General features: G+C 42.1%; 1 protein-coding gene across 2 annotated transcripts; it reads right to left on the bottom strand.

Annotated features, from left to right (window-relative positions):
* Positions 1-500: 500 nt before the first annotated feature.
* Positions 501-23,504, bottom strand: synj1 (synaptojanin 1). 2 transcript variants are annotated; one of them, XM_080509375.1, is made up of 27 exons: positions 23,352-23,504; positions 23,043-23,129; positions 22,343-22,610; positions 22,005-22,230; positions 21,033-21,116; positions 18,889-18,950; positions 17,355-17,451; positions 16,545-16,720; positions 16,337-16,418; positions 16,091-16,243; positions 14,948-15,113; positions 13,921-14,112; positions 13,443-13,527; positions 12,970-13,110; positions 12,629-12,821; positions 12,390-12,548; positions 11,714-11,870; positions 10,952-11,078; positions 10,577-10,789; positions 10,409-10,487; positions 10,121-10,286; positions 9,823-10,005; positions 9,177-9,305; positions 6,566-6,618; positions 6,294-6,483; positions 5,644-5,936; positions 501-4,104 (listed from the first exon to the last, which is right to left on the bottom strand). In XM_080509375.1, the coding sequence occupies exons 1-27, from the start codon at positions 23,473-23,475 to the stop codon at positions 3,049-3,051; spliced, it is 4,941 nt and encodes a 1,646-aa protein (XP_080365501.1). In that variant the 5' UTR covers positions 23,476-23,504; the 3' UTR covers positions 501-3,048. The 2 variants fall into 2 exon arrangements, with proteins under 2 accessions (XP_080365501.1, XP_080365500.1); XM_080509374.1 differs by having other exon boundaries at positions 14,948-15,104.
* Positions 23,505-23,750: the final 246 nt, after the last annotated feature.

The raw sequence follows: 23,750 nt of genomic DNA, 5'->3' as shown, positions 1-23,750 counted from the left end.
AGGAAAAGCCGTGTTAACCGTTTACATTTATTTTTTTTTAAATTTAACAATTATTACTATCACGTTTCTTGGATATAAATCATGTTGTATATTGTGTATGATGTAAAATCAAACAGCACAGAAGATGGATAAATGATTCAGTTTGCTCCAGTAGTCACAACCAGTAATCAATATTACTGGTAATCAATATTACAAGCTGAACACAAAAGGTTGTCTAAATTCCACAAATACACTATTTGTACAAATCGAATGCAACATTTTATTTTTAGCTGGTATTTTATTATTTATTCTTTAACTCCAAAAAGCATTGCATTGAACTATTTCACCCCCAAAAAGTATGAGTAAACAACGAAACAAAAGAAAGATTAGCTTAGCTAAAATGTGCTTTTATCTGGTAGTCAATGCAAAAGCAGAAATAGTACATACAGTAGCTCACGTGTGTCATCTCTATGACTCAATATTTATTAGCTGGCAAAGGTCAAGTTACACATGGGACTCTATATACATTTTATACTGTGCAATGAAGTCAGAACCAGCAGTGGAAACAAAGATGACAGACACTTATGTTAACGTACATTTATTTTTGCATACATACAACATAAACTGCTTCATACATAAATGTGCCGTCTGCTGCGCACTTAAAATATGGAACGTTGGGATATTAACATGAAATACAGATTCATGTTTGCAGTTTTAATACATACAGAATATGTTCCACAACACATTTACCATGAATTATAGCCATAAAAAAGGGACACCAACCGCACGAAAGGAGCAATTTGTTACCTATAAAATCTCATCTTGAACTGTGACATGACATTAAGCGCTGGCTAATCACCTACTGTTAAAGCTGATTACAGAACCTACTGCACACATTTGGATAACACAATAAATGCATCTGTTTGAAATGACACCAACATGTAAGCAAAGGCAGCCTGATACACATTTGCTTACACAGACAACTACTTTTACTGTAGTGAATTAAGATAATTTTGCTTACTTGACATGTGGTTAAACTGAGCACAGAAGCATTAGTTAGCCGAAGCTTTCTCTCGTGTGACTTTTTGTCTTCCCTAAACCCTTTGAAAATGCAGAATTTTTGAATACGAGGGGGAAAGATTTGTGTATGAACCATGACGGCTTGTGTCAAGTTGCTGATCTTTTTGCAAACGAATTGCTTGAGATCACAGCCGATGCAAATGCTGACCAACATTGGTGAAGTAGGCAGTAACAGACAAAATACTGACACGTCACCTCTGAAAGCACCACACACACTTCAAAAAAAAAAAAAAAATTGGTTGACGACGTCAGCGAGGCGGCGTAATGCTACGCCTTCATCAAGAATAAACAGCCATGGGGTAGAAGTCACAGGCAGATCTGTAAACGCTGAGAAGAGTCCGACACCCAACACTCAAATCACACCACAGTCTGGAATGGGGGCCACACTGTGCCTGAGAAAGACAACAATCACACTGAAGTCCTGCTTGGCGATGCGCTGGAGCTTTACTGCGTAGTTCAGTCTCTATATTCTGTCTGATTGTGAATGATCTATAAAGAGATGCTACAGGGGGATTGTCATCGGGGTGCTTGGTGCTGTGAGAAAAAGAAAAGTCCAACAGTGGCTGGCGGGCTGGAGGTGAAATTACAGATGTGAGAAAGTTACAATGCTCATACTCGAAGAAGTTTTCCGAAAAAGGAAAGCCCGTGGTGTTCCACTCTTAACTCTGTATACACTCACGTCCAAACACAAACACGACAAAGACGATATGCACCTCAAACACATCACGTCACTTCTCACCACAGTAACAAGAACAGATTATTTAGAGTAAATGTTATTTGAAATGAGGAGCTCGACTTCTTCCAAAGAAAGATGGCAAAGTGAAAAAAAAAAATTAAATAAAAATTTTGCCCTCTTATTATTACACATCCCATTCACATCGCACTTTAAGTGAAGGTATGCACACATACTCTCCGGATTTCACAATAGCATTGTTTGATACTTTGGACGAATCAAGGACTCAAACACTCGAGAGGGGTAAATGTTAACCACGCCCTCTCATCTGTTCACTCTACCTTCAACAAGAATACAACTAGCCGAGTACATCCAGCATTTCAGTGCATATTGGTTACCTTTCATAACCACTAGCATGGTCACTACACCCACACATACACACTTTACTGCGTAAGTTTTCCATGAAACATAGATTTATACATAACTGCTATGTATAAGTTTGATATAGAGGCTACAAATGACTTTTAGCGAAGCAGCCGACAGACAGAGGATCATCAGATGATGAGGTTGCGTTACAACGTCAGTCCTGGAGCTGTGATCAGTTTGACCAGCTGACACCGACCCGTGCCACTTGCTTTTACGCTCTGGCATCGTCGGGGAGGTAATGACAGAACCTCGTGCAAAATAAAGTACATTCATGAGACAAACGTGTGCGCAAACGCAACTACTCGAGTCAGACAAAAAGGAAACTTCCTATTACTTGTTCCAAAGCTAAAGAAAAAGAAAAAGAAAACCAAGAAAGTGAAAAATTACCATTTACTCTGAGCATTCCTCTCCGCTGATCGCATCAGTTCAAATGAGAGACATGAACCGCAGTGTGGTCGTGGGTGTAGCGAATATGAAGCCCTGGTGAACCCTTGAAGGTAACTGCAGTGTGCTGCACAGATACAGGGACGTGTTTCGATATTGCACAGGTGGTTGAACACGGTTTGTGCGGACTGGTATAGTTTATATAACAACATACTGTAGACACAGGCACATGTTTGCTGCCATAAATAAAAATAAACATCACAATTCATATTAAAATAAGTGTTAATCTCAGGGAAGAAGCTAACCTCTCTGTTGCAGAGTGAGATCACGCGTTTAGGCTCATACACTTCTCATGTCTCTGATATAAATCTTTTCCTGTGACTCAGAAGGGAATTGGTCTATACTTTTAAATACCGTCTCTTTTGTACATACACGCACACATATACACATTTATCATAGATCTATACATACTGTATCTGGATATGCCCTTTACATGTGTGGGGTGACTATCTTTCTGTGGACTCTCTGGGGAAGAAGCAGCTGTCACTGGGCCCGCCTGGGACCTTCGCGGTGTTGGGAGCAGTTCTCGTTGGGATGGGAGGAGGGAGCGTTGGGAAGGCTGGGGGGGCGGGGGACAACCACTCGAGCTCCGAGTCGAACGCAGAGCGAGAGGGAGGCAGAGTCTGAGCTTGGGGCAAAAGGGAAGTGGAAGGGAAGACCGAGTTCTGCTGCACTTTGGCTGAAGATGAAAAATTAAGATCGTCGTCAAAGGTGACCCACTGCTGAGGAGCCTTCCCCCCAGGGAGGTGGGGCTGGCGACGGGGGGCGGGGGTGGGTGGGATGGAGGAGGGCGGTGCTGAGGGCAATGCTGGAGCCAGAGGTGAGTCAGAGGTGAGAGGAAGCAAAGGAGCAGGGGCAGGATTGAGACTGGATGATGGGCCAAACAAGGACATGGTCCTTTGTATCTGGGGAGTGGGTGCAGCCTGGTGGGGGGCTGCTGGAGCGGGGATGGGGATGAGTGGTTGAGTGAGAGCCGACATGGTTCTGTGGAGGTTGGTCTTTGGGGCCGGATGCTGGGAGTTGAAGTCCGGGGTGACTGAGCGACGTTGCTGCTGCTGCTGCACCAGTGGACCAGTGAACGGGTTGGTGCTGTTGGGTCGAGCTGGGAGCGAGTCGGAGGGGAAGAGGCCGGGAGAGGCGCGCAGCGTCTCCTGAGAGCGGCTGCGTGACGGGACGGGGGGAGGCGGGAGCAGGGACGAAGCGAAGGGTGACGGGGTGGAGAGTGAGGAAGATGACGATGTATCGAAAGCCTGCAGGCCTGAGAGAGCAGAGGACTGCAGAGAGACGGATGAGGGGAGTGTTGTCGAGGAAAAGGAGGATGGAGGAACAGAGGGTGGAGTATGCAGAGACGAGCCTCTGGTCAGTGACTGGGTGGTGTGCCAGGAAGAGGAGGAGGAGGAAGATGAGGAGGAGGACGAGGACGAGAAGATGTCAGATGAAAGTGTGTCAAAGGGGTCGGGCTTCCATTGTGCTTCTCTTGGGATTCCATTCAGTCCATTCACCTACAAAAGGAACAAAACAACAAAACACCACTCAGATTTCGCCAATCTTGTTATCGACTTCACAAGAAGTCGTTGCCTCACATCACTGGAAGATTTATCTAACCAACTAAAGGAAAACACGTTCTGAGACAAACGTTTAAAGATACCCCTTGGCGCTTTAGAATAGAACATTAAATATGTATAATATCTAGCTTCTGAACTCTTGGTCAGCATTTTGGAACGCTTTGTTTGAACAGCGCTAAAGACTCTGACATGGGGTGCTGGATCGTAACTTGACACCAGCTTCACACTCTTGCCAGCTCTAGAATCTGGGATGTTGTAAATTTGTCAAAACCGATTGGTCTACATATTTTAAGAGAGATCCGGCTTCAGTGATCATTAATATTTTACATTTTTGGCTATAATATAATATAATATAATATAATATAATATAATATAATATAATATAATATAATATAATATAATATAATATAATATAATATAATATAATAGCCTTTAATAACATTAATAAAAAATACATTAATTAATCCTTGCTCAGTCTTCATATTCCAGATTGTTGGATTCACAGACTTTAGGGTTTGAATTACAATATTTTCTATTCCTTGTGTTTTATGGCCTTCTTTAACTCCACGCTTGCCTCCGCAGGGTACCTTTAATCTGACAGACTTTTACAAACGTTTACAAACATCCATCGTGTTGAAGTTACCATCCAGAGTAAGCCGGGATCTGATGCATGTGTCACAAACTACATTCAACCACTAAATCTAATACGATGAAATAAAATGTCAAATCAAATTATGATTGTCATTGCATATGTGCTCAGTGTCACCACCTCGGAGCACAGTGAGCCCATATGGAAGGACGAGTGAGAAAATAAATGATCAACAAACAACATCATCAATTTTCTTTTCAGGTTGTGTGATTTGATATGTTGACTAACATAAAAAAAGTGAAAACACATAATGTCCCATAATATGAGCTTAACATCGCAAAATGCAAGGATTGGACAAAAAAAAACCCAAAACAAACAAAAACCCATAACTTAAACACATCCAGGTTAAAACAACTTCAAAGTAAACAAAATAAACAATAGTTACAAAAACAAGAGGGTAGGAGGTTACTTGGTGTAATGCATGAAAGGTAATAACATTAGAGCAAAGGACTGCTGTGCTATGGAGGATGAGACAAAAAGGTGTCTTAATATCAAGTACCTGTCACCCTGAGGGCTTCTCCAGCTTGTGAGAAAGAGACAAATGTATCAGAAAAAGCAAATGCAAGAAGAACGATACAGACAGCAAGGCTCATCTAATGCGAGGCAAGGAAGCAGAAAGAACAGGCTTTCCCCCCAAATAATGGAGTCTCTCACAACAACCAGAGCCTAAAGCAGTTTTTCTTTTCATATAAGTCAAAATTGAAGTAGAAAATCTGTAAAACAGGAAAAAATAGACCTCACTGTACCAAACAAGTAATTAGGTTAGCCTTCCTTGTGCAGTTGCTGAAATGCCAAGTATTTAATAAAAAAGGGAAGCTGGCACCAACCTGGGCAGCTGGGGTTTCAGACTTGGCAGCTTCAGGCGGCAGAGCATGAGAGGAGCGGGACCGTGGCGGGGGTTTGGGAGAGGCCAGACCCTGCTGAGGGCCGGGAGGGGGGGCTGCGGTCGGCGCAGCAGCACCGGGCGGAGCCGCCGCTTGCTGCGGCTGGAGAGGGACCGGGAGCGACGGCTGCATCGGCGGCGGGAGCTGGGACTGAGTGGAGGGTGCAGCCGGCTGAGGCTGCATGGTCGACGGGACCTGGGGCCGAGCTGCCGGAGGCGGTCCCAAGGGCGCAGGACCTGAGGGAGGAGACGGGAAAAGGGAGAAGATGAATGTTTGATCTGTTCATTTTAAATCTCACCCAGTCTAGTAACTTCCACATCTTCATCTCAGCAAATATCGAGGTCAACCGAGTCTGAATTCATCTGTCGATCACCATTGTTTCACATTAGATTGTCTTGCCTGGCCTGCCAAACCTTTACAACAGGTCACTAACCAGCTTTTAAATTACAAATCTCATCATTCTCTTTAACGTAACAAGAGGAATAAAAAAGGAAAAAGATCAATTGGTTTACTTATCAGTATTCGACTATGAACTTATTGGGGTTTTTTTGTGTGTTTTTTGTGCAGAGCAGAAAAAAACATTTTACAATTACCCAGAGGAAGGTCAGTGGGTTTGGCTTGGGGACTTGGAACAGGCCGGGGGGCTCCAGGGTGAGTGTCTGGGATTGGCCGAGGGGCTCCAGGATGGACCTCCGGGATGGGCCTCGGCGCTCCAGGGTGAGAGGGAGGTGGTGGACGAGACTGAGGGGGTATACTTATCACTCCAGCTCGAGGAGGGATATTCTGGAAAGACCCGAAAAAACCCGCAATCACCACAAGAGAGCTCAGAACATATTTTGTTACAAGTCATCAGTAATTAACTCACTGGTCTGGAAGCACCACCAGGTCCAGGAGCTCCTGCTGCTGCCTGGCCTCGACCTAAAATAGTTTGGAGAAAAAAAAAAGAAAACAACAAAAAAAGGATTACATTTTATTTCATAGCATTTGTTCGGGGCTCATGGGATGTATGTGAAGCAGATGAGAAGTTGAAGCAAAGGGACTTATAACTTGAAATGTACTGGACTACATCACAGCTGAGCAAACTGGGAATCCAACCCAACCTGTGACAGAAGAAATTCCCCATGGCTGACTTCATTATGAATGATGACTCAGTAATTCCTGGGCTGTGAGTGGTCTGGAAGAGAGACTGGCCTTGTTCTGTGAGCCAAGTGCTTACCTCAGAGCAATCATACTCCCTTTCTGTATGTTTGTGCTGAACTCTCAAAGCCTGCAAACATTTTCCCACACTTCTAGGATGCGTCAACCAGACTAACCACACACCTTTGCCAGAGCAATTCAAATAACCATAAACACCATGCAAACTGCCTGGGACAAGCACCCCACCCTCTAATGAATATAAAGAAACGCTGCACAACGACGGACCTTCCAGAGATAAATTTACGTCACTTTTTGCTATTTTAATACTAATTGAGGCTTCGTCGCATTTCGTGGCACTCACCTGCAGCAGCATCGGGTCGAGGAAGAGCAGGACTTTTTGGTCCTTTGCAGCACAAAGGAAACCAGACCAAATTTCAGTTACACACAAAGTGGAGTACTAGTTGCAGGAGGCAGGTGTCCGTGGTGACAATATTTCAAGAGAAAGCGCTAACAAAAGCAAAAATGCAGCAGAGTAGCAAAGCCCAAGATGATCTGAATATCAGTCTGCCTAATGAAGGTTTGATTTCAAATCATAATGCATGGCTGTTGCCAAGCTATCCTCTTAGTGTAAAAACCCCTAAGTGTAAAAAATCTGCATCACTGAAAGTGCATTTGGTCTGTCTGGGCCTTTAATCGTTCACTTCGCTGCACGTTTGGGATTTAAAACGAGCTAAATGCTTTCTTGCGACATGCTACCAAACGCAGCTCTCCGTCATACAGACACACACACACACAAAATTAAAATGGGCCCCAGTAAAGCAGATTTTTTTTTTTTTTTTTTAAAGGCGAACCATCAATGTCAAAACAGCATCAACCGCATTGATGACTAGGTGTCAGGCTACAGGGATCGGGTAACATGTACAAACACAAGTCCTGTCCAGTTACCTTCACTGCCTCTCCTACCAAACAGAGGGCTGGGACATTCGCCACAGTCTTTAGGTCAGAGGGGAAACAATATAGTTTTTTAAACAAAATACAAGAGCGCTCAGATGTCTTAGCAGTAATGGTACAACAAGAAAAATATACAACCTACCAGCTACTCCAACATTAAACTGGAATACGAGTTACATTAAAAAAAACAACACATTGGCAACACTTACACAGAGAACAGTTAAAAGACGATGATCCTAATTGTAAATGTTATGGGCACCAACGTCATATACTTCGAAGACTGATGCACATTTGATTCAATGTGGCACACAAATAAACTGTGTTTGAGAAGAACGCTCTGAATAAAAAATGTTTTTTGCCTCAGACACAAAAGGAACCTGTTGGATGTGACACAGGCCCGAGCGAGTCAAACGTCAGGTCATACTGGGAGGATGAGAAGCAAGCTCGAGGTGCTGAATGTTGTGGTCAACAAGTCATTGAAAAGTTTGGGAATATCGCATCTGAAAAGCCTTGGAAGGCAGCAAGGAGGGCATGCTGATGGGAGGAGCAAGTGAAATGGGAGCACTAGATTGTAGACTGTATGTAAAACTATCTAATGAAGAACATCTGAGAAGTTCTGCAAGGTTGCACCGTTATTTGCAGGCGCATGTGTCCACCAGTGTCTTGTTGCCGATGTTTAAAGCTGTTCCATACGATTTTATCATCTTCGGTTTGCAAGAGATTTTCAAAATATGAGGCTTGTAGAAGGGAGATTTCTGTTTCACAATCACAGTCGTCTTACATTAATTGAGTTTATCTTAACGACAATGCTAATTCCTAAAACCGAAGCATCACTTTGAAACGATCCAGGAATTTCTTCCAACCAAATAAAAATGTTTCCCCATATGACAGCTAAAGGTATACTCCGACATACGCTGCTCGTACTTTTGATGTAGATTCATTGTATCTGAAAAAATAACAGTGGTAACCTAGAGAAGTAATCCCATTAAACTCAAACAAGCACCTGATGTCTATATTATAAATAAGACCTTACAACGATGGCAGGTTGCTAAATTCCCCGATGCATTGTGCTTCTCTGTGTGGAGCTCAGATGGGAAAAGCAAGCTGCTTGATCAAAAACTTCAGCGATACAAGCACAAAAACACATTGAATCACAACATTCACTTTACCTCCAGAGGCCTTTCTAACTGGCAGAGGGCTCATGCCTCCTTCAGGAATGACGTGAAGCGGTAGGATAAAGTTGAAAGCATTAAAACCTAACTAAAAAATCTCATACAGTATCATGTTGAAGCACTAAATACCTCAACCTCTACTGTGGGGATTTAACAGTTGTGAACGACAGTCATGTCAAAAATCAAACTCAAAAAGGGCAAAGGATTCTATCTTACCCGAAGGAGGCGGTGGGCGTTGAGGGGGTGCGGGTCTGGCTGGGGGCGCGTTGGGCCGAGGAGGTGGTGGGCGTTTGGGCTCGAAGCCTTGAGCTGTGGGGGCGCCTGGCTGAAAGTCAACAGGAGGTCCTGGAATGAAAAAAAAAAAAAAAAAAGATGTTATAACTTTTAAACAACTTTATTTTTGTCCATTTTTCAGTCGAATTAAATATTGTACGTTAAACAGCATGGTTACAAGTTCTTCTCAACATTAGTGTCAACACAAACTATGTTCCTCATAATTGGCAGACTTCCTGATACTATTGCATCCTATGATGTTGACGTTGTGCAAACCTGTAATTTAGTGTTAACTACAAATATGATTAAGCTCTGAAAATAGCGGTATACTATAGTGCACAAAAAGCTTTTGTACGACACACCACTAAATGTTTCTAGTACTACACTAAAACTACTTGTTATATTCAACTTTACCTGGGATTTCTCTCCTCTGTGACGCTGGAGTTAAATCTCCTTCGGCACATTACAAACACAACGAAATTACAGTTTACGTACCAGCTGAGAGAGACTTTAACTTAAGCCGGGGATTCGCCCGCGCTGTAAATGTGATTCCAACTTTGCATAATGCTGCACTGTGTGCCGTTTTCACCTTGTGATGGCCGGGAGGGCTGTGGTGCACGACCGGGCCTGCTGGGGGCAGTAGGTTCTCCGTGGGTGGGGGAGGGACAGGGGCTGCTGCGGGGAGATGGGAGAGGGGAGCATCCGGGTCCAGAGCCTGCTCCAGGCTGCAGGTGCTGCGGAAGGATCTCCTCCACCTCGTCATCCACGTCACCTGATACAGGTCAAAGGGAACCGGCATTAAAGCAGGGAAAGAGTGAACTCAATAGAATTTTACAGGCAATTTAATCACGCGCAAGGACTGGGATTTCTGGGCTACTATGCTTCACCTTCCATGTCGTAATCGTCGTCACCCATGTCTGCGTCTTCAGCAAGCAGGGTGGAGCTGGCTGAGGTGGGGATGCTGCCACAGATTCTCTCCACACTCATCTCCTCTTCCAGACTCTTAATCCAGCCTGGACTCTTCAGACGGATGTCAATCACCTTCCCGAGGACCTACAGTGTAAAGCAGGTATTCAAAAATGTGTGTAACACCGGAAAGAGGCACCGACTTGCATACATTTTTTTAATTTATTGCTATGAAGCCATTTCCCCCCCCCAGATGATTGATAACTTACAGTGGAAGCACTGAGAGACAGAGCAGCCAGAGCAGAGTAGCCTTCAAGGAAAGTCACCCACATCTTCTCCTCAACAAACCTGCGCCAACAAAGACGGTGTCATTTGCAGAAGACCTTTCTGAACGTGACACAACGGTGTCTCTATCTCGGTTACAGAGCCAGACTCACCGGATGAGAATAACCTCTCCAAAATTAGCAAACTTGTCCAGCAGCTCGTCGATGAGTGGATCGTCAAAGTAGTCATCCGGGCCAGATGTGCACAGTGACACCAGTATGGTGCCATCTGGAGGCCCCTGCAGAGCAATGACATCTTTGTAGACCTGGTGCCTGGCCTCAGGGTCCACCTCCAGGATGTCCACATCCATTACTGCCACCACAGGCCTGGAGACGGACAAGAGGGAAGGCACAACAACTTAAGAAAGAAAACATGTGACCGAGAACAAACAACTGATTTCAGCTTTCCCTGATGTTACTTTCTATATGAAGTAAATGGGTGTTTTGACTTGCTTAATATGAAAGTTAAAGATATATGTTGTCCATTACCTATGATCAGATGTTTTAAGCTCAGCTCTCCCGTAATACTTTAATGTACCAGGGCCCCAGGGATTGTCTGGATCCTCGTCATACTCCCCAGGCGTAGCAGCCGCTCCGACAACATTCATCTCCTCAGCTGGAAAAGATGCACAAACAAACATGGACGATTATGGAAAGCTACATCATCTACTTCATCACCGTTTTTCATTTTGATAAAACAACTAGTGTGACAACAAGATGATCGTTTTGTATTCTGGCAACACACACACACACACACACACACACACACACACACACACACACACACACACACACACACACACACACACACACACACACACACACACACACACACACACACACACACACACACACACACACACACACACACACACACACACACACACACACACACACACACACACACACACACACTATGCACATGTGATTACATAACAATGGAAGTTTTCAAATATTTCCTGGTTACATACTGTTATACATTCAGTATCTAGTGTTCAAAGTATTCGCAGTGATCTTGTGCTTCTACCTGCACCTCATACAACATTTTATGCAGAATTCAGGCGCGAAATAATTTACCTCCAAATACAACAACTTCACTTTTCAGACCATTTCAGAGGACAACACCCCCCCCACCCCAAAAAGGTTTATAGAGAAAACACAGCAGACAGGGAAGTTGTGGCACCCAAGAGATGTGACCAAGAATGAAAAAAGGATTTTTTCTGGTAGCGTCTGCGACGGTGCTGGTCTAACCTGTTTTGTCAAAATTCCACTTTCTTCTCTTCCAGAGAATGCGATCGGTCCAGGCTGGTGTGCGGCACTTTTCGCTGGTGTCGTAATCTTCTGAGAAGAGGTCGTACTTATAGGTGGGGGCAAAATCCAACTTTCCCTCAATAAAGTTCCTAAACACCTGTGTAAGAAAACATAAATATATTGCTATTAATGGGTTCAAAATGTGGCTAAATCTGAATTTATGTCTATGTGACAAATGTCTATATTAAGCTGTCACAAGAATGTCTCTATTTATCAAATATTAGGAAATGCTTAATATTCAACAGTGTATTAGATTAGATTAGAATTAGTGTTATTACAGTTATATGACAATAACATTTTATCACTATTGTCTCTTCCTCCATTCTAGGATAATTGCCGAAAAGAAGTTTCAAGTACTAAAATATGGTCATATCAAAGTTTTGATAGCTTTCCAATATGGCATGAATTGCACTGCAATGACTGAACCCAGGCTTTTTTACATTGAAGGGACAAACTCTGCAAGCAGAAACCAACGACTATTTAAAAGTGCAGATTTCTGTAGTATTTGTGCAAAATAACAGAACAATCTCTTTATTTGTTAATTACTCAAATCAGCATGGCAATCTCAGAAATAGTTCCAGACTTTGTGAATCACAATATTTGCTGCGTGTCATACCAAACCAGCATTCTTCTGGTCCAACAACTGGTCCCCAGCCGTCAATGCGTCCCAGTTCTGCTGTTTGATGAGGTCTTTGACCTCCTCGTTGGGCATGCTGATACGATAGTTGAAGTCCCCACACCAAAACACGTAGTCATGCGAGTACAGGAGACGACCCTGAGGACAACAAATGTGTCATTATGCAATTATGCATTATACAACGGAAATGAGTCGTTTGTTGACGCTGTGATTGTTACCATGGGGAAGCTGAGTCTGCGTGTGATCTCATTATAGTCGTCGTTCCTCTCCTTGACCTGAGATTGGCCAGCAGCAAAGTGGGAGCAGACGAAACAGATGCTCGTGGTGTGGAACAGCAGGCGGATGGCCACGCCTCCTTTATTCCCGGTGGCCCCGCCCATTCCAGTTTTGACTGTATCGACGGCAACATCCCTGGAACAAACACAAATCAAGTTCAAGTTTATTGTCATATGTACATCAGAAAATATGTTTTTAAAAAAACAGCATGTAATGGACAACATTAGGTCTGTTATAACACAGCCGTTGCTAGAAATAGTCGGCGCATCTATCCAGTCCGTACCTGATGAAAGGTGCGTGTTGTGGGCGGATGAAAACAAACAGACACACTCCCACCAGCTGCTCTGAAGCGAGCAGAACATACTTGTGGTCCCGGGAAATGTTTTTTTGGAGCTCAGCTGCCCAGAGCTTCTGGTTTGTAGTGCTGGGGAAAACAACACAATGACGTGTTACTGTGCAAGAGCAGAAGCGATAAGAAAATAGCTTCCCTGTTTAGATATATAGCATTTCATTTTGATGTTCAAAAATCTTCAAAAGGCTGAAAAAGTGGCATCTCAAGAGACAATTATAATCATATGTACATATGCTATATAGCATTTCTTGATTTTTCTCAGTTTTTTTGTACATTTAATTCAATTAATGATAGCATATTTTTTCTCAAAGCATAACAAAACTGGTATTATAAACATTGAAATTAAAAGTTTGTTCTATTTCACTGGGTTCAGTTTGAGAAAGATGGTAGTACAGCACAGTTACCTGGCACTGACAATGTTTCCAGCGTTAAGTTCAACCATTTCCTCGAATCCAATGGCAAAGATATCGATTGGGTTGGCTTTGCTGTCTGTGAAGAACCAAATCACACAAATCTAAGTAAATCATCAACTTAACAAAACAAAATGCTTCGCTTATCACAGTCTTTGTTGAAAGAGCAATCGATACATGGTAAAGGTAGCAGAGTATTGATGACAAAACCTACAGTGATTTGTCAACAAGAATAGATTTTAAATTATAAAAATACAATAGCCAAGAAAAACAATATAACTTGTTAAATAGTGGCCTTAAAATAATGAATTACCTTTTCACAAAGACATGTTAACACTTTGCCTATTTTCATTTACTTTGTAAAATAATTAAAGACAACAACTTCTGTTTAAAATGTAACATTTTAGTTGACAGGCATAATTGTTCTCCTTAAAAATGCCAAACTCCTCCTTTTTTTTGTAAAAGAGCATACCCTGAAACTCCGGATGTCCCGCCTTCTTTGGAGCGTCTAACAGCCAATCATTGAGCGTCTGATTGCGGAAAGCGATGCTCCGAAACTGTTTCCCCCCGTTGACGTTCCAGGTGCCGACACACACCCGGATGTTCTTGGGCATTGTGTATTTACGGTAGCTCTGACACATTCCCAGCAGTACTCTTGGGGAAGCTGCAGAAGGGAGATAGCAAAAGGATTAGAGTGCAACAGAATTAAATACGTGGACGTCTGAGTGAGGGGTGGCACAACAAATACTCTGGAAAAACCAACAAAACCAATGGGAATACATCCAAACACAACAGAGGAGGTCCACATAAATGTTCTCAAACAATGGATATAACAAAGGATCATGTACTCAACTTTGGTGATGGTTCATTACGGTCTGTACATTTTGTCTTTAAAAAGGTATTCAATTTAGAGTCAAAATTATGCTTATTTTTTTTCTACTTTTAGTCATCATTGCTGAAGCTTGATGTTGCTCAACAGACAGTGACGAAAACCACCAGCATCATTGGATTCTAAATATATGAAAACTAATGGGTTGCAAACACAAATGATAAGACGGCGATGTGACACGGGAAGATAAGGTCTGTCCAAACGGCGCCAATCTGTCAGTTACTATACCTGATTGTAAGACAGGCTCAGTGACTAAGATTGTGTGCAAGAGGGAGAGAAGGAAGAGAAGCGTTAACCAGTGCTGCAACAGATAATGCCAGCAGAGCAGTTGGTCAGTTTGAATCTAACTGGGACAGAGAGCTAACACATGGAGATGAATCTGCCCACTTCACACATAGCAGACAAAACCTTCTATTATGCAAAGTAGCTGCTGGTTTACACAGCCATGGCAGACATTTATCAAAACAGTATTCAAAATACAAAAATCCTATAATTGGGAATTAAGGAAGCTGCAACATATGGAGCAAAACTTACATTTGCTATGGTAAGGCATGCAAGAGATTAATAGAATACATATGTGATAATTCATTTCGCACGTGTAAGAAATTACCATAAAGACTGGACGTGGTGAGCAAGGCCCGAGCTTTGTCTGCCAAGTCACTGTTGAGAGTGGAGCCCAGCCTCAGGATGTCTATAGCTTCTTGCTTCGAACTGTCAAAGAAGTTGTTTTGGATGGTACGCGTCACGGAGCGAGCGCCATCTTTCAACTTCCCGGCCTGAAATAAAAACAGATGCACACAGACGATAAAGCAAAACGGTTGTATAACACCGCAAAAATTAGCATCTGTACGCTCACTTTGAGTGAGAAAGGGTTTCTACTTCCCACTCCGGAAGAGGAAAAGAGAACAAGAAGGAACACTTCAGAGAGATCTAACAAAACAGATTTTTACTGATTGGATGATGGACACAACTGTTTGATTCATTGCTATACAAAGATTATTTTGACTGAGTTCTTCAGCCATTTCTATGACTTATTACTGATCGTGTGGATAAATAAATTGACGTTTTCTTTGTCTTTACTGTAAATATATTTTTGTTGATTACAAGTGAGATCTCCATGGTGTTCTCTGAAAGTAAAAAAGGACCCAAGGAAAAAAAATAAAACACGTGGTTTATGACAAATAATGAAAAATAGGAATAAATCCCAACGGTCCCATTTCCAACATCGTCAGCCTCCTGAATTGACCCACTGACATTGAGGACAATAATACACAGGACAAACACCCATGGCTAAAAAAAAAAGACAACTGTCTAGTTAACTTACCACACAAGTAGAGATGTCCAGAGGACAGCCAAAAAAGATAGCATACACGAGTTAAGAAACAGAAGCAGCACACAAATGCACACAGAGTGGATGAACTCACTCAGAAAGTTCGACACATGCACACGGCAGCTTTTACGTTCTGCCATTGAAGAGGTGTCCAGCCTGTACTGTTCATATATTCATTTTTTTTTTTTCATAGTGGATTGTGAGGGGTTTCCCTCCATGGTTTCATGTATTAAGCTTCTGTGACCACGGGAAGCTCTGAAGGACTAATGAGGATTGACGCGGAACATTCGTACAAACAGATGCTTCAAATTTCCAGAAGTATAATAATAACTGGGTCAGGACAATATTTAGGTAAAAGAGAAAGCCTTATAATGTCCACATCCGTGTTTAGGTGCTGAAATTGATCAAGTCTATACTATGTACCTTGGCCTTGCCGTCCAGGGCTCCGGTGCCGGCGTAGATCTTACTGACGGAGTCTCCATTGGCAGACCACATGGTCCGAAAAACCTCCTGGAACCGGGCCACCAGCTGAGGTTTCTCTGTCAGACTCATTTCTTCCAGCTGCTTTGGCAGCATCTAAAAGGAGAGAGAACGAGGAGGATTAAACCGCAGTACTTCACAAAGAGCAGGACTCGATGTCAACAACAAGCAAACTGTTGGGAGTCTTACCTCAAGAGCGAAGAAGGCCTGGACACTGTTGGTGCGATCCAAACAGTCCAGGCAATTAGTCCTGATGGTCCCTCCCTGAGTCCTACCAAGAGGGAAAAACACCTTTTAAATGGTTTCATATGAATTCAGTCCATACTATATACTTCTAACTTAGCTCAGTGATGGACATTTAAAAATGCAAAATGACTGCGTTAACTTTATGTCTCACCTTGCTATGCCCGTCTCTCCAGAGTAGTAGAAGAAGCCACACTCGTCTGTGAATTTGCTGAGCTGGGGCTTCAGGACACTGTGCAGTTTGTCTGCCTTGCCGCCCCTCACGTTTTGGTGGTAGTCAAAGTTCACCATTTTCACTGCTGTTGCGTGCTCCGATGCCTTCAGGTGGCTCTGTGGGGGAGCAGAAGGGGACACGACATTACCACGTTGTATGTGGCCCATGCCAACAAAGACCACAATAGCCTGTTTTCACTTTGCAAAACCAATATCGAGGCCATGTTTGGAACAGTATTACGAAGAATATCAATCTGCTCCCACATGGATACCTATTTTTTTTTTTATTATTTCAAATTCATAAAGTGTAAGAAATATAAATACCAAAGTAATTTTATGAGGAGTAACACTTAGTATATTATATCTTATATGTGGCGGTGGAAATTCAATATTGCACATTGTGGCTTCTGCATAGCCATGTATTTTTAAATATTTAGACACATTTTTTTTACATGTATATCTGATAGTAAAAAAAGGCCAATGTAACTATGAATTTACGACATGATGCTTGAAAATGCATTAGATATTTGAATCTGCTTTTAGGTTTAATATACTGAATTCACGGTGTTGCCTTATGATAATTAAGAGACAACAAAAGACTATCTTTTGATTTTAAATTGAGGTACAGCTTACTCCCACTTAGGAGAATATGTTAGTCGTTATTATTTGGGTTTGCAAAGCGAATAAAGCCTTCATCTGTTTTGTGGTGTGCGATTAGTGTATTTGTGGCCATCTGCCTTCACTCTCTCACCTGAAATGCTTTGCTGAGCATGTGTTCACCTTCCTTACTTCCAAGCAGGTTGATGATCACTTGCTTCCCATACAATCTTCGCAGTGCAGTGAAGTGCCTAGAAACAATATCCACTCGCAATATGAGCACTGCATAGGTATTTAAATCGGGCTTGATATCAGAATGATTCCTTTGATGAACTCACGTCACACTTCGTACTGACATGCAGGTGTGACTAATACATACACGCTCTTTCTGATTCACCAACAGTGACACAAGGCACATTCACACGATCGAGTATTACTTGAAGAATGCCTCAGGTGCATTCGTGACATGCCTTAATCAGATTTAACTCAAGAGCCCCTTTTTGGATGACATGTAAATTGCTTGAAAGATTCAGGCGAGTCGAATTGTTATTGTGCTGCAATCGGGTGTGACATAATGTGAATGGACAAGACCACGACACACTGATATGTATTTGGTACAAGGTTGAAAATCATCAAGAGAGAGATACTTGGATGTTTACGCAAAAGATTGGTTAGACATAATCTCACCATCCCTGACTCATCACAAAGGCTAGCAGCACTGCCAAGTGCCAACTAATTTCAAAGCAATACTAACTCAACTTGGCTGAATCAATCCTATGAAGTGAGAAACAACTGGAATTTAAAACCCACTAGTAATTTCTATTGCCATCGTCTTCGATTGACAGAACAGAATGGTTACTTTGAGGCTGCTCTGGAGGCTGCTGACGTTTGATAAGGATGGAGTGAGTCCCATTAAGGCGCAACGAAGTGCATCTTCTACGCCACTTTGCCCAATTTAGGGTGGTGAAGATATAACAAAGAGTGAGTTTATGGAATCACTCAACTTAACGTGAACATTCAGGCAAATCTTTATATATTGCACCCAGTTTAGTGAATATTTCCTAATTCAGAGTTGCTGACTTCAATCAAAAAACAAAATAGACCTACAAATCAACGACTTCCACTTTTGGAGACACATATTTATCTCTGTCTGGCTGGATGCAACACATTTCGGCTCGTCCAAGTCTTAACCCAACTTGCCTTTTTTTTAAAATTCCAAGTTAAAAAGGATTCTGAGATGACGCAATCGGAGTAACACAAAAGCATCTGCAGTCAAATGACATGCACAAGAGAATGATATTATAACATAAAGAATAATTCAGAAGTGAAAAAATTAAATAAATCAACAAACTCGAGGGTGATTAAAAAAAAAAAAATGCTTTGATAATTATAAACGACAAGTGAGCATGGTCAACAGCTAATCAAGGGATACTACTGTGTCCTTCATGTCCCTGTAATAAACCAGCCTGCAAAGGACACACTTCAATTAGTTTCGATAAAAATCTGGTGAGAAAATGTGTTCCGTTGCCCAGACAGTAATTGCATGAAGCATAGCATTAATGTGCCTCATCTGCAAGCCAGAGAAATATTACTTTGTTGGAGGGCTCAGAAATACCAAGCGAAGATATGACAAGGATGTATATGCATAGACAAAAAAAAAAAGACAACAACACAACATCCAACTGTACCTTTCAAAAGCAGGTGCATTTGCCTCAAATCCTCTTGACAGTTTGACACGATGTGAACCAACCTGCAGAGACACAAGCCAGAGTGTTCTTCTTTAGTCCAGATGAAAACAAAAAACGTGAGGTTGTGGAAAGTCACAGATGTTGCAGAGGGCCAAAAAAAGCCTGATGATGTAAAATGAAGTTGGGATAGAAATTGGAGACATCTGAAATAGGGGGGGGGGGGGGTAGCGATTTCAACAGCATAGGATATGAGCAACATAAGGGGCAGGTAGATTCACTCATACAGAGACAAAGAGGCTGAGCAGCATTTTGACAGCCCTACTGCTACCGACTGAATCATGAGAAACTCCAAAAACTTTCACGGCGAGCATGACCACACGTGAGAACACCTGACGAGGCTTAGCGAAGCACCAGCGCTGCGGCTGACGTGTGGAAAGCTGCACAGCAGGTCACTACATGTTTCTTTGTTCTTCCCGAACCATTGCTGCCAGTGGCCATTTTCAACCTTCACCTCACTTCTTCTATTAGTATTGAAATCTCTTCTCTTCCTGTCCATATAAGGGTTAGCAAGTAAAAACACCAAAGTATAACCGCATCATAATCACAATTGTGTTGCCTGACTTCCACATATTCTACTTACTTAAGGCGATGTTTATCTTGGTCTTGTTGTGTCAACTCATTTTTAAATCTATGCTTTGTGTTCATCGGCTTGGTTTGCTTGTATGTGGCTGTAGTGGCTGAGCGCCTGTGTGAATGGACCTTTTGCTTCCTGCTGCTGCCATTTGTCATCTCTTTTTTTCCCCCCCTCTCCTCTCTACTGTCATGCAGGTCGAGGTTATGCATATTTGATAACTTCCTGAGATGGCATCGGATCGCACTCGGGTTACATCCATTCAAATCAGAAAATAAACCTCACACGTATGTTTTGGCTGTTTACCCTTCAGTTGTAAATGTTCAACAACTGCTGAGAGTATGTTTTTTAATATAATTAGAGTCTTTCATTAAGATTTTTCAGAATAAGGCCTAATATATTCATGAACACTTTTTAAAGAAATGCTGCACAAAAAGCATGTTCAAAATACTAAATCATAACTATTCTTAATGTACACTAACTAGATAAAAAAAAATGAAGCTGAAATGTTAAGTCCTGCTCAGGGGATGTCGCAGAATGTGGGGAGGAACGCCTACAAGCCACAACTGGAAGTAGGGTCTCAGCGCTAAAACAGTGCTTTAAAAGCAGGAAGACTCCAGTTCTGTCTGAAAACAACCCCAAGCTCACCAATCTATGTTTTGGCCAATTTAAAGATCTTGCACATTGAATAGGTGGCTAATATGGTCTTAGCTGCCATAAGCAAATAGTTTTCCATATTTCCGATCCAGGTAGACATTTTACCAGAAGCGTTATTACATCAGCAATCTAAATAAAGGCCAGTGGTTAGGGGATGTTTTCAGACCAGGCTCTCACCTGACCAAAGATGTCTGGGAGCTGAGAAAAACAGAGAAATACCCTTTACCAATCACTAGCACTAGTATTACCACCCCCCCCTTAATTTGTTCTAATTTATCAGTCTGTGCAATGTCAAGACAACGGTGAAAGAAGCCTTGTGTTGTTGCTTGAGATGTGCAAAAAAATGGGTAATCCTCATCCCTGCTTCAAATATGGGAAACATTTTCATTTTCACCAATGGCCTTCAGCATTGCACAGAGGACCACCTATCTGCAACATGAAAGCACCAGCACCAGCAGAGCCCTCCCAAAAAAAACGAACACAAAAAAGATTATACCAGGTGAGGGTTTTCATCCAGTCCATTAGGGTGTCGGTTCTCATTCAGGTGCAACAAAACACCCTTAATGGACTTTTTCTGAACACAGCGACAAAATGCGTTAAAACTAGGATAGAAATGTCCACTACAAATGGTTCAATTCCCCAACAGGCACAGACGCCAAATATCGTTTTTATCAAATGGAGGCACACTCTCAATCTTTGCTTTGTGGAGGCTTCCTGTCAAGGTTTAATGACGACTCATACTAAAAGGGACAGAAAACACGTCAAGACTGTTTTCAAATCATGGAGCTTAATACGTGAAAAACGTCACACGAACAATCCAATACTGATTACGCGGGACAGATAAAGCTTTTATTACCTGGATTCCCGGCTGTTCCCAGAAAAGAGGAATGGATCCACGGATCTGAATGAAAGATGACACTTTGTCGTCCAAGAAAATAACCTGTTCAAGCAAAGACAAACATTGCAGTGAGTTACTTTTGAACACAACAGCTTACATGACAAAGATGCCATGAAATAACCCTTTAATATGGAGAACTATCTATTATAGAGACAGACTTTGCAATAACAGAATGTTCCAACGTTACATCTGTGTCAATATTGACACTACTCAAAACCTTTGGCATTTGCTCGCACTTTCTCAGTATCACTGCAGTTTTTCGGCAACATGTACATGAACACAACTACACAAAATCGCATCATGTCACGTAGTACAACTGTATCGAAAACCACTCAGCAGCCAACAGAAGCAGAAGTATCTCTGAAAGAAAGTTCCAACCAATCACCTGACGATTTTTGTTTATGACAGTATAGGGAAGACATTGTTGACCTGGTGCAGCATTGTGGTGAAACAAACTACGGCAGAATGTAAGTAACGTAAAAAGTGTCTTCAAATTAAAGTAACGTGTGTTGCAAAAGTTAGGACACATGGCACATGTATTTTCTGAAGATGTGCCAACTAGGCAAAATCAGGCTTCAATGATAATTAAGAAAAGAATGAAATAAAAGACATCTTCTCAACTGAGGCTGTGGACAATATATTCCTGCTATTGCCATAATTTTTCTAGATCATGTGTCTAGTTTGGCAAATATGATGGGACACTCTGAATAGTTTGCATAATTTAGTAAGTAAGCAAGCTTGGTAATGTTATCTCAGTGCGTGCAGGTGTCGTTTCATACTTTTGCTGCTGCCAATGAAACCTACGCACACAATGTCACACAAACCAATCCAACTACCGTATAACTTGAATTATGACCCTTCCCCTTTTTTACCCAACACCTCCCAACCAAGTACAATGTCCCAACAATGGTTGGAAATGGCAAGCTTCACCTGCTCAGTCTCCACAAAGTTGGCCACCTGACCGTCGTCGTTTGTCCCTCGGACGTTAAACCGTGTGCCGGCTCGCTCCGAACTCAGGCGGGAGAAGATGCAGGCCTTGGCCTGTTTGTGCCCTGCATAGATGGTCCTGATCTCCACGCCACCGCACATCAGTCTTAGTAGCCAGTCGTCACAGTTTACACCGTAATGCTTTAAGTGAAGGTGAAGAGACTGGTTCCTGTTGAAGAGTGAAAACGGACACCACAGGAGAGACACAATCCTTAGTTTCAAATCATAAAACAACCCTCGTGAGATTAACCACATATGAGAAAAGACTATGCTATCCCTACCAAAAGAAGCGGTTGTCTGTTGTGTCTTCCAGGATCCTGCGATGTGCATTGAGACTCAGGTCCATGCTGACTCCGGTGGAAGACCAGGCAAAGTAGAAGTGTCCTGAGTTTAGAACCTTTCGCACCTCAGCAATCCGGTCCTCATCTCCAGGATCATTTTTCAGGGATATAAAATCTGTCTGTGTGACCCTGAAAACCTCTGAATCTTGCACTTTGCCCACAGAGCTGCATCCCGTCACGACCACGAGACTGTGGAGCATGGAGTCACCTGCAGAAACACCAAGACGAACATTAAACAAATACACATTCTAAAGGAAGAAACCACACAAGCATTTTGAAGTATTGCTAGAATGATTTTTGGAGAATCATATCAAATCAAATAATATTATGAATTAATAAACATGAGAGCAAATGGTTCAATAAAATCTGGCACAGCATCTTCACTACAAACAAATGCCAGCCAGTCAAGTCTCAGCCATCTACAAATCTGAGCTTTAATCTTTTACAAAGCTTTTTCCTTGATGTGACAACAGGAGGGTTCAAGGTCGTATGGAGGACAGGAGAAAGCAGCTTATGAGTACGTAGCCACAGAGACACAAATCTGAGGGTCTCCATATTCACACATGAACCTGTGAGACAGAACCTGGCGTGGACATCGTCAAGAAGCAATGAGCTGAAAAAAATACTTCAAGTGTCTTACCAAGGTTCAAACGGAGTACGCCCAGTATTCCATAGGCATCGACAATCTTAGTATATGTGTTTTTAATGGCTTCCTTCTCTGCTGCAGCTACAAGACAAAAGTGATGGAAAATGATCAGTTCAGAACTCCAATAAACCTTTGGTAATTCTAGTCAGTGATTTACTCATTGCAACATTCAGAATTTTAATAGTGGGAATCAAATATATATAGTATGTGTATTTTTCACCAACAGCACACTTATTGGATGGCAATCTTGAAGGGTTCAAAGTTGCTCGTATTATCACAATGTAAATAAATACAATAACTTACAAAGGACAGCAACAGCTCCTGATTCAAACATGAGGCATTCATCTCTGGCTCTGGTTTCCACGATGACACTGTAAGGTGGCGGGTCCAGCTTATGGTAAATGCGATACCCCTTACTGAAGGCCATGGCTGTTTCAGGAATATAAGACCTATCTTGTGACCTGGCAAAAAAACAATGATTTGACAACAGATCAATCAAAAGACCATCAGACAGAGCACGTGCATTTAAAGGCGGATAAAGTATATTCTATGTATGCATGATTTTTTTTTTTGGGGGGGGGAATAATACCTTTGTAATGCAACAGATTTAAATGTAAATGTGAACATATCATTTGAAAAACATATATAGGGATGGCTACAATTTCTGAGAAATAAAACCGGTTTGCTTTAAGTAGTGAATCC

This window comes from Blennius ocellaris (assembly GCF_963422515.1).
Source record: "Blennius ocellaris genome assembly, chromosome: 14".
Classification (NCBI taxonomy): domain Eukaryota; kingdom Metazoa; phylum Chordata; class Actinopteri; order Blenniiformes; family Blenniidae; genus Blennius; species Blennius ocellaris.
This window is presented reverse-complemented; position numbering and strand designations above follow the sequence as displayed.

Coding starts and splice junctions, on each gene's coding strand:
- synj1 (XM_080509375.1), bottom strand. CDS start 23,475: ATGGCCTTCAGTAAGGGGTATCGCATTTACCATAAGCTGGACCCGCCA. Junction 10,287..10,408: donor TGTCTCTCAGTGCTTCCACT/GTAAGTTATCAA, acceptor TTTACACTGTAG/GTCCTCGGGAAGGTGATTGA. Junction 9,306..9,822: donor GCCCTCCCGGCCATCACAAG/GTGAAAACGGCA, acceptor TTTTCATTCCAG/GACCTCCTGTTGACTTTCAG.